Below are 12,022 nucleotides of genomic sequence, written 5' to 3'. Positions count from 1 at the left end.
CACACAGGAAGGTCACACCATCCCTCACCATCATCAGGTAGATGATGACAATTATTGGTAGTTGTGATTTATACACAGCATGTTTGTTACAATGAATGTTTTATTATATCTTTCAGAGTGGAATCCTCGGGGATGAGAATATTGATGTTAAAGAAGAGTATAAAGAGGAGGATGAGGAGTATGGAGTGATGGAGGAGTTTTCAGAAGGACACAAGGATATGATGGAGCCACCTAATACCAGGAACCCACCAGAGAGATGTCTCCGTCCTCTGTATTCCCGGGATTCCACACAGGAAGGTCACACCATCCCTCACTATTACAAGGTTGGTGGGATGAAGCATCTAGAACATGGACTTGTAGAGACGATGTGTAAATATTTTATGTGACCTTATATTTTACAGATGATATTTCCTCTCATTTCCTTGATTTAGAGTGGAGATCCCATCGATATAGAAGTTGAGGTTAAATCAGAAGAAGAAGAGGCGTATGTGAGGGATGATCAGCAGTCTATGGAGGAGGATGGAATAACGGGGACATTTATAGAGGAGGACACTCCTACAGAGATCAGCACAGGTGGGTCATGAACACTATCTAGATCACCTCTATGGGGGAGGCACATGCCAGGGTGGTACATGTTGGGGTTCTCCCAATATAGTGGGTTTGTTAATTAGGTGGCACTTCTCCTCTTCCACTTCAGCAATGCATGAAGCGATAATCTACAGCAAGCTACTTTGTAAAACATCAGACTGCAGATGATCTCATTTCCCCATTCGGCTCTCCTTCCTCTCTGTAACATGCACCCTCTACCTCTCCTTTTCACAGTTGTGTCCTCTCCTCAAACTCTGTTTCCTTCACTCCTCCACCCCACAATCTGTATATATCACCCTCACTTCTGTCCTCTCCTTATCACTGCACTCATCATCTCCTCCTCATTCTATGCCCACATGCTAATAACCCCCCAGGATGCTGAGGCATGTCTCCTCATATAAGTCGTACTCTCAGATTACTTCCCTCACCCTTCTGCTTCTCCTCTGGAGACATATCCCCAAACCCTGGACCCCTGTTACCAATGCACCCATCCCCTGCATCCTCTGGCAGTATCCACAATCCACATAATCTGGTTTCCAATCCTCTTCTTCCCAGAACCAGTCTACCCTTCTCTTGTACCCTCTGGAATGCCCGCTCTGTCTGCAATAAACTCACCTCTGTTCAGGACCTCTTTGTCACTAATTCCATTCATGTACTTACTGTCAATGAAAATTGAATGAACATGAATCCAACACTGCTTCTCCTGCTTCCCTCTCCCATGGTGGCCTTCTCTGGACTCCCCCAGACCCAGTGGCTGCAAGGGAGGTGGAGTGGGAATCCTCCTATCCCCACAGAGCACCTTTTCAGGTTCTTCACTCTCTGCCCTCTCTGTCTCGGTTATCATTTGAAGCTCACTGTGTACGTCGATTTTCTCCAACTTTAAGAATTGCTGTCATCTGCTGGCCCTCTGGACCTGTACCAACTTTCCTTGATGACGTCTCTGCCTGGCTACCCCACATCCTCTCTTCTGAAATCCCCACAATCATTCTTGGTGACTTCAACATCCCTGTTAATACTAACACTCCTGCTACTTCTTAGCCTACTCTCCTCATTTGACCTGAAGCAATGGGTGGATGGTCCTCACTCTGAGGGCAACACCCTTGACCTTGTATTCTCCTACCTATGCACTCCATTCATCCTCACCAACAATCCTTTCCCACTCTCTGATCCCCACCTTATTAGTTTGCTCTCTCCCTGTCTTCCACCACCTCTCCCTCCAACTGCTTAACAATTACCCATACAGACCCTTGCTAATTTAACCCTTCTCTTCTCCACTCCGCTACCTCTATGACAATATCTCACCCCTGTCCTGCCCTAATCTAGCCACTTCTGTCTATAATAGATCCCTGTCCTCCACCCTGGATGAGCTCACTCCTCCCACTACACACAGAATCAGGCCCCGACCCCCACAACCCTGGCAAACAGACTACACCAGAAGTCTCAAAAAACGCAGCCTGGTCTACAACCAACCAAGTGACCACCTTATTCAGAATAACCTTCTTGATCCCCTTCAGTCTGGATTTTGCCCTCAACACTCCACAGAAACTGCTCTCCTAAAACTCACAAATTATTTACTAACAGCAAAAACCAATGGACATTATTCTGTACTACTACTTCTGGACCTTTCAGCTGCCTTTGGTACAGTTAACCACCCCCTCCTCAAACAAAAACAACTTTATTCCCTTGGTATCCATGACTGTGGTCTTCGTTGGTTCTCATCCTATCTCATTGCACCTTCAGTGTCACTTACAACTTACAATTTTACTTCCTCCTCTTCTCTACCTTTGAACCTCCAGGTCCCACAAGGTTCTGTTCTTGGATGCCTCCTATTCTTGATCTACACCTCCTCCCTGGATCAGCTGACAATTTCCCATGGCTTCCAATATCATTTCTACGCTAACAACACCCAAATCTGTCTCTCTAGCCCTCAGCTCACATCAGTCTCCTCACAGATCACTAATTTACTAACAGACACATCATTATGGATGTCACACCACTTCCTCAAACTCAATCTATCCAATAACAGGTCCTACTATTTCCCCCCCACATGCTCCTTCCCCTGACCTCTGTCAAGACCAATGGCACAAGTCTCCACATGCCAGGGTGCTAGGGGTAACCCTGAACTCTGAACTTTCCTTTTGGCCCCAAATTCAGTCTCTTTGAAAAGCTTGCCAACTCAACCTCCACAGCATCTCCAAAAAACGCTCCATCATAACCAATGACACCACAAAGCTCCCAATTCACTCCCAGGTTATCTCTCGCTTTGACTACAGCAAAGCATTGGCTTACCTTTACATAGGCTATACCCCCTCCAGTCCATCATGAATGCTGCTGCCAGGCTCATCCACATTACCAACTGCTCAGTGTCTGCCACTCCTCTCTGCCAATCCCAGCATTGGATGCCACTCGCCCAATGAATTAAATTCAAAATAATAACCACTTACAAAGCAATCCACAACTCAACCCCCAGAGACATCACCAACGTGGTCTCAAAATTCCAACCAAATTGCTCTCTTCATTTCTCCCAAGACCTTCTGTTCTCTAGCTCCCTTGTCACCTCCTCCCATGCTTGTCTGAAGAACTTCCCCTAAGCCTCTCCCATCCTATGGAATTCCCTCCCCCAATCTGTCTGACTATCTTAAACTTTTAAGTGATCCCTGAAAACTTTTCAGAGAAGCCTATCCTGCCTCCGCCAAACAACTGTACATGTATTTTCTCCATCAGTCCATCCCCCACAGTTATTACCTTTTGTGTCACGTGACCCTCCTCTTTCAGATTGTAAGCTCTAACGAGCCGGGCCCTCTGATCCCTTCTGTATTCAATTGTATTGTGACTGTATTGTTTGCCCCCACATGGTAAAGCACTGCGCAAACTGTTGGTGCAATATAAATGCTGTATAATAATTACATTCCTCCATCCATACTGCTCACTGATTGGTCCAGAGTAGGGCGGGGACTGGGTGATATCAGCCTGTAATCCCCTGGTCACTTTCCTGAGCTGTGTTCCCCGTCCTGTATTCCTGGATTTCTCTCGGATAATCTTCCTTCTCTGTTTATGTATCTAGACTGGATTTACGGAGGTTCTGGGGTTCAGCTGGCAGCAAAATGTTGATCTCCTTCATAGGCATTCTATGACCTAGGTACCTGGGGAATGTACCTGAGGTCTTCTACCCCATATCCTGGATTTAAAAGGCTCTGTGATAGAGCAATTCTCCCAGGGTTACTTTGTTGTCTGCTGGCTGTGCCGGGTGGAGGGATATGTCTGTATAGTCTCAGACCCAAGTCACTGAGTGCAGTCTCAGGAGATGGGAGGCAGCGGTGTGGGATCTCTGCAACTTGTCTACAGTAAACATTTAATCTTCCACTGATTACTGAATACCAATATTATGAGTCCTAACATACTATATCATTTATAATGCACATTACATACTCCTGACCCCTGCACTATATACTCCATGTTGTACATTACATACTCCTGACTCCTGGACTATATACTCTGTTGTACATTACATACTCCTGACTCCTGGACTATATACTCTGTTGTACATTACATACTCCTGACCCCTGCACTATATACTCTATGTTGTACATTACATACTCCTGACCCCTGCACTATATACTCTATGTTGTACATGACATACTCCTGACCCCTGCACTATATACTCTATGTTGTACATTACATACTCCTGACCCCTGCACTATATACTCTATGTTGTACATTGCATCCTCCTGATCCCTGCACTATATACTCTATGCTGTACATTACATACTCCTGACCCCTGCACTATATACTCTGTTGTACATTACATACTCCTGACCCCTGCACTATATACTCTATGTTGTACATTACATCCTCCTGATCCCTGCACTATATACTCTATGCTGTACATTACATACTCCTGATCCCTGCACTATATACTCTATGTTGTACATTACATCCTCCTGATCCCTGCACTATATACTCTATGCTGTACATTACATACTCCTGATCCCTGCACTATATACTCTATGCTGTACATTACATACTCCTGATCCCTGCACTATATACTCTATGTTGTACATTACATACTCCTGACTCCTGCACTATATGCTCTATGTTGTACATTACATACTCTTGACCCCTGCACTATATGCTCTATGTTGTACATTACATACTCCTGACCCCTGCACTATATACTCTATGTTGTACATTACATACTCCTGACCCCTGCACTATATACTCTATGTTGTACATTACATACTCCTGACCCCTGCACTATATACTCTATGTTGTCCATTCCATACTCCTGACCCCTGCACTATATACTCTATGTAGTACATTACATACTCCTGACCCCTGCACTATATACTCTATGTTGTACATTACATACTCCTGACCCCTGCACTATATACTCTATGTTGTACATTACATACTCCTGACCCCTGCACTAAATACTCTATGTTGTACATTACATACTCCTGACCCCTGCACTATATACTCTATGTTGTACATTACACACTCCTGACCCCTGCACTATATACTTTATGTTGTACATTATACAGGTGAAACTTAAAAAATTAGAATATTGTACAAAAGTTCATTTATTTCAGTGATACAACTTAAAAGGTGAAACTAATATATGAGACTCATTCCATGCAAAGCAAGATAGTTCCAGCCGTGATTTGTGATCATTGTGATGATTATGACTTACAGCTCATGAAAACCCCAAATCCACAATCTCAGAAAATGAGAATATTGTGAAAAGGTGGAATATTCTCGGCTCAAAGTGTCCAACTCTAATCAGCTCATTCAGCCATAACACCTGCAAAGGGTTCCTGAGCCTTTAAATGGTCTCTCAGTCTGGTTCAGAAGGAATCACAATCATGGGAAAGACTGCTGACCTGACACCATCACTGACACCCTCCATAAGGAGGGAAAGCCTCAAAAGGTAATTGTAAAAGAAGTTGGATGTTCCCAAAGTGCTGTATCAAAGCACATTAATAGAAAGTTATGTGGAAGGGAAAAGTGTGGAAGAAAAAGGTGCACAAGCAGCAGGGATGACCGCAGCCTGGAGAGGATTGTCAGGCAAAGGCAAATCAAAAGTGTTGGGGACTTTCACAAGGAGTGGACTGAGGCTGGAGTCAGTGCATCAAGAGCCACTACACACAGACGGATCCTGGACATGGGCTTCAGATGTCATATTCCTCTTGTCAAGCTGCTCCTGAACAACAAACAACATCAGAAGCGTCTTACCTGGGCTAAAGAAAAACAGACCTGGTCTGGTGCTCACTGGTCCAAAGTCCTCTTTTCTGATGAGAGCAACGTTTGCATCTCATTTGGAAACCAAGGACCTCGAGTATGGAGGAAGCATGGAGAGGCCCAAGGTCCCCGAGTATGGAGGAAGAATGGAGAGGCCCAAGGACCCCGAGTATGGAGGAAGAATGGAGAGGCCCAAGGACCCCGAGTATGGAGGAAGAATGGAGAGGCCCAAGGACCCCGAGTATGGAGGAAGAATGGAGAGGCCCAAGGACCCCGAGTATGGAGGAAGAATGGAGAGGCCCAAGGACCCCGAGTATGGAGGAAGAATGGAAAGGCCCAAGGAGCCCGAGTATGGAGGAAGAATGGAAAGGCCCAAGGAGCCCGAGTATGGAGGAAGAATGGAGAGGCCCAAGGAGCCCGAGTATGGAGGAAGAATGGAGAGGCCCAAGGACCCCGAGTATGGAGGAAGAATGGAGAGGTCCAAGGACCCCGAGTATGGAGGAAGAATGGAAAGGCCCAAGGAGCCCGAGTATGGAGGAAGAATGGAAAGGCCCAAGGAGCCCGAGTATGGAGGAAGAATGGAGAGGCCCAAGGAGCCCGAGTATGGAGGAAGAATGGAGAGGCACACACTGCAAGATGCTTGAAGTCCAGTGTGAAGTTTCCACAGCCTGTGTTGATTTGGGGAGCCATGTCATCTGCTGGTGTTGGTCCACTGTGCTTCATTAAGTTCAGGGTCAACACAGATGTCTACTAGGAGAGTTTAGTTTCACCTGTATACTCCTGACCCCTGCACTATATACTCTATGTTGTACATTCCATACTCCTGACCCCTGCACTATATACTCTATGTTGTACATTACATACTCCTGACCCCTGCACTATATATACTATGTTGTACATTACATCCTCCTGACCCCTGCACTATATACTCTATGTTGTACATTACATACTCCTGACCCCTGCACTATATACTCTATGTTGTACATTACATACTCCTGACCCCTGCACTATATACTCTATGTTGTACATTATATACTCCTGACCCCTGCACTATATACTCTATGTTGTACATTACATACTCCTGACCCCTGCACTATATACTCTATGTTGTACATTACATACTCCTGACCCCTGCACTATATACTCTATGTTGTACATTACATACTCCTGACCCCTGCACTATATACTCTATGTTGTACATTATATACTCCTGACCCCTGCACTATATATTCTATATTGTACATTACATCATTCTGATACTATATAGTCATATCTGCTGTATCTTATACAATATATTGTACATTCCATAGTCCTGACTTCTTCTCTACACCCTCCACCCTCTGCTACAGTATCTCCCAGAAGTGAGTCCCCTCCTCACATTTGTGTAAATATTTGATTCTCTCTTTTCATGTGACAACACTGAAGAAAAGACATTTTGCTACAATGTGACGTAGTCAGTGTACAGCTTGTATAACATGCAAATTTGCTGTCCCCTCAAAATAACTCAACACATCGCCATTAATGTCTAAACTGCTGGCAAAAAAAGTGTGCCCACTCCTAGGTAAAAATGTCCAAATTGGGCCGAAAGTGTAAATATTTTGTGCCATTATTTTCCAGCACTGCCTTAACCCTCTTGTGCATGGAGGTCACCAGAGCTTCACAGGTTGCCACTGGAGTCCTCTTCCACTCCTCCATGATGATATCACGGAGCTGGTGGATGTTAGAGACCTTGCACTCTTCCACCTTCCATTTGAGGATACCTCACAGATGCTCAATAGGGTTCAGGTCTGGAGACATGCTTGGCCAGTCCATCACCTTAACCCTCAGCTTCTTTAGCGAGGCAGTGGTGGTCTTGGAGGTGTGTTTGGGGTCGTTATCATGTTGGAATACTGCCCTGCATCCAGACTCTGAAGGGAGGGGATCATGCTCTGCTTCAGTATGTCACAGTACATGTTGGCATTCATGGTTGCCTCAATGACCTGTAGATCCCCAGTGCCGGCAGCACTCATGCAGTCCCAGACCATGACACTCCCACCACCATGCGGCCCCAGACCATGACACTCCCACCACCATGTGGCCCCAGACCATGACACTCCCACCACCATGCTTAACTGTAGGCAAGACACGGTGGTCTTTGTACTCCTCACCTGGTTGCCGCCACACATGCTTGGCACCATCTGAACCAAATCAGTTGATGTTGGTGTCATCAGACCCCAGGAGATGGTTCCAGTAATCCATGTCCTTAGTCTGCTTGTCTTCAGCAAACTGTTTGCAGGCTTTCTTGTGCATCATCTTTAGAAGATTCTTCCTTCAGGGATGACAGCCATGAAGACCAATTTGATGCAGTGTGCAGTGTAAGGTCTGAGCACTGACAGGCTGACCTCCCCCACCCCTTCACCCTCTTCAGCAATGCTGGCAGCACTCATACGTCTATTTCCCAAAGACAGCCTCTGGATATGATGCTGAACATGTGCACTCAAAGGTCCTTGGTCAACCATGGTGAAGCCTGTTTTGAGTGGAGCCTGTCCTGTTAAACCGCTGTATGGTCTTGGTCACCGTGCTGCAGCTCAGTTTCAGGGTCTTGGCAATCTTCTTATAGCCTCGGCCATCTTTATGTAGAGCAATAATTCTTTTTTTTCAGATACTCAGAGAGTTCTTAGCCATGAGGTGCCATGTTGAACTTCCAGTGACCAGTATGAGAAAGTGAGAGCGATAACACCAAATTTAACACACCTGCCCAAGAGGGTTAAGGCAGTGCTGGAAAATAATGGTGGCCACACAAAATATTGACACTTTTGGCCCAATTTGGACATTTTTACTTAGGAGTGGGCACACTTTGTTTGCCAGTGGTTTAGACATTAATGGCTGCATTGAGTTATTTTGAGGGGACAGCAAATTTACATGTTATACAAGCTGTACACTGACTACGTCACATTGTAGCAAAGTGTTATTTCTTCAGTGTTGTCACATGAAAAGAGAAGATGGCGATGAGTGATAGAGGGGGTGGGGACCCTCGTCCTATAATCCCCTCATCACTGTCCCTCCTATAAAAGACAGTTCTGGTTGTTTCCTCACTCTCTGACTAAGGTCCATGAATAAAGAAATGACCTGGTAGGAGATCAGAGGAGCCATTTCCTAGTTCCCTTGAGGGTGGAATTGTAAGCTCCTCAGAGACCAAGCTGCCTGATGTGGGCGGAGTCCTGGTTTGGGGGAACCAATCAGCTCCTGTCTAGTAATCCTCTTTGTCTTTGTATTTTAGTCCATGGCCGGGAGATGAGGAAAACCTCTGAGGATTGTCTCACTTTGTCTCCAGACTGGAAAGTAGAAGATGAGGACATCACACAGTATAGTCCAGGAGAAAACCCGGCTCCCTCCAGTGTCCATCCAGCACCACACAGTGTAGATGGACCATCAGATTCCTCGTATCCTGAGGAACCTCAGACTGTGCGGGACTGGGTCGGTCTTTCAACAGAGAAGAGGTTTTCCTGTACTGAGTGTGGGAAGGGTTTCTGTTTTAAATCACATCTTAACATGCACAAAAGATCTCACACAGGTGAGAAGCCATTTTCCTGTCCTGAGTGCGGGAAATGTTTTTCATTAAAGACCAATCTTCAAATACATCAGAGATCTCACACAGGAGAAAAGCCATATACCTGTCCTGAGTGCGGGAAATGTTTTTCTGGTAAGTCCAATTTTTACAGACATCAGAGATCTCACACAGGGGAGAAACCATTTTTCTGCCCTGAGTGCGGGAAATGTTTTTCATTAAAGACCAATCTTCAAATCCATCAGAGGTCTCACACAGGGGAGAAGCCATATTCCTGTCCTGAGTGCAAGAAATGCTTTTCACAGAAGTCTGATCTTTACACACATCAGAGATCTCACACGGGGGAGAAGCCTTACTCCTGTCTTGAATGTGAAAAATGTTTTTCAGAGAAGTCCAGTCTTTACAAACATCGGAGATCTCACACAGGAGAGAAGCCGTATTCTTGTTCTGAATGTGGGAATAGTTTTTCAAGAAAGTCCAATCTTTACACACATCAGAGATCTCACACAGGAGAGAAGCCGTATTCCTGTCCTGAGTGCGGGAAATGTTTTTCAAGGAAATCACATCTTCACAGACATCAGAGATTGCACACAGGGGAGAAGCCACTTTCCTGTCCTGAGTGCGGGAAATGTTTTTCTAGGAAATCGCATCTTTACAATCATCAGAGGTCTCACACGGGAGAGAAGCCACTTTCCTGTCTTGGATGAGGGAAATGTTCCTCACTGAAGTCCTGCCTTCCTGTACATCAGGGATCCCACACAACCCTGGAGGTGTATTAGTGCCTTGAGTGTGGGAAATGTCTTCTAGATGAATGTTGCTGGACATCCCAGCTCTCATGTAGGGAAGAAGCACACCCTGATATACACCTCAGATATACTCCATGGCTGATCTTCATCATGGAAGAAACAGTCCATAAGGAGATAAGTGTGGGACCGGCTTGGCCATTTTTCAGTGTAATCTTTCACAAATTCTTAGAGGTCTATATTTATAAAATGAGTGGAATAAATATGAAATGTGTTTGCTCAGCTCAGCACATATTGTCCGTATTTTATTTCATATAGTGGTTTCCTATGACCATCTAGTGCAGGGCTGTCAGACTCTGTCACTGTGGGTACACCAAAATTGTTGGTCATTGATAAGAGTAGGAAAATAAAAATGGAGTCATTGCCTTTCATTGGCTGAGTACATTTTGTGGTGGGAGATTTCATAACTATTTAGAGATCTATTTAAAAAATCTTAGTTGAATGAATGTGACGATCCTTCCCCCAGCTGTGATGCGTTTTGGCCATTGTTAGGATAGATTGGTTTCATGCCGCCACCCTCCATACAATCACGCCGGATACAAAGTACTCTGGGAATAATGCAATTCAGACACTGAGGTGTGAAACGCAGAATTCAAAGTCTTCATTGTTTGAGGTGAAATCCAGAGATAACAATGGAAACCCACGAGTAAAGAACTCACTGGAAGAGAAGTCCTCAAGAGAACAGAGCTGCGGCTTGAAACACAATTTGTATTGAAATTGACATGACAACAATAGAAAGCTGACAATGCCCTCCACCCAGCACAATAAAATCATGACAACGTTGCCATACAGAGAGACACCCACCTAGGCACCCAGGTCCACGCCACACGCACACATACAGCACTAAGATTGGCCAATATAATGAGGGAATGTGAAACCCAAAGAGGGTCATTCCACATCAAACATAGAAATCAAGGGAGATCAAAAATAATAAAAAAAAATTGGAAGTAGAGTAATCACAGAAGTCAGTGGAGCCAAATGTAGATCGTGGCAGGATCAAAAAACTTCAACACAATAAAACAGACTCAGACAGTCCTTGTGTAGGTGTATATAAATCCCGGTATATCCATAGAAGGCAGTCCAGAACACGCCACATGTGTGAAAGATAATTGTAAGGATAGGAATACAGCCCGTTGTGCCTATAAACCAAATAGATGGACCCCCAATAGAGGGAAATGATAAAACAACCAGAAGCAGTATATAGAAATGGGGAGACAAACGGTTATCATTTACTAGACCACATGGATCAATCCCTTGATGGTTGTTGAGGCCATAGATGCATGTCAGGCCCATATACTTCCCATAGAGGACAGTCCACTAAATCATCCTTGATTGGAGGTGTAAATGGCCATAATCTCAGTATGTATGATTGGCAGTATACAGGATACAATAGATGGGGGGTGAGCTGTTGTACAGATCTGTAATGAATCGCTTTCCCGCCATAAGGATAAACACATCCAATAAGTAACTCAACCGAGCAATTTGCTATTGTGGGAAATTTTCCCAATATATTGATGCCTTAATGTGAAAACAATGTCTGCTCACCCAACCATATACCGACATCTATGGTGATCTTGACTTGCTGCAACATGAGAGCTGCAGGAGCATGCCATGTGGTTGTCCAGGGACAGAGAGTCCGTCAGATGGTCTGGTGTGGTCAGATTGTAGAGCCGCCAAGGAGGACCTGGATGGCGAGGAAGTGAGCGTTACGACGCTGTGATGTCAATGCATTTCGCCGATTGAGTCACGTGAGCTTCTTCAGGATGTAGCGGCCATATTGTTGAAGACATTTATAGGGGACACAGTCATCACACAGGAAAAATGGCCACTACAGAAAAGTCATTCC

The 12,022-nt window shown here is 45.0% G+C and overlaps 1 protein-coding gene across 1 annotated transcript; it reads left to right on the top strand.

Moving 5' to 3' along the window:
• The first annotated feature begins 9,093 nt into the window (after window positions 1–9,093).
• Window positions 9,094–10,406, top strand: LOC149443554 (uncharacterized). The gene has a single exon (XM_089655562.1). The coding sequence runs from the start codon at window positions 9,100–9,102 to the stop codon at window positions 10,078–10,080; it is 981 nt and encodes a 326-aa protein (XP_089511688.1). The 5' UTR covers window positions 9,094–9,099; the 3' UTR covers window positions 10,081–10,406.
• The last annotated feature ends 1,616 nt before the right edge of the window (window positions 10,407–12,022 follow it).

Source organism: Staurois parvus, unplaced genomic scaffold (genome assembly GCF_062004578.1).
Source record: "Staurois parvus isolate SC_StPar_1 unplaced genomic scaffold, SC_StPar_1.0 ptg000849l, whole genome shotgun sequence".
In the NCBI taxonomy this organism is placed as follows: domain Eukaryota; kingdom Metazoa; phylum Chordata; class Amphibia; order Anura; family Ranidae; genus Staurois; species Staurois parvus.
Note: the sequence above shows the minus strand (reverse complement) of the source record. Positions and strands in the feature narration are given on the sequence as shown.

Coding starts and splice junctions, on each gene's coding strand:
- LOC149443554 (XM_089655562.1), top strand. CDS start 9,100: ATGAGGAAAACCTCTGAGGATTGTCTCACTTTGTCTCCAGACTGGAAA.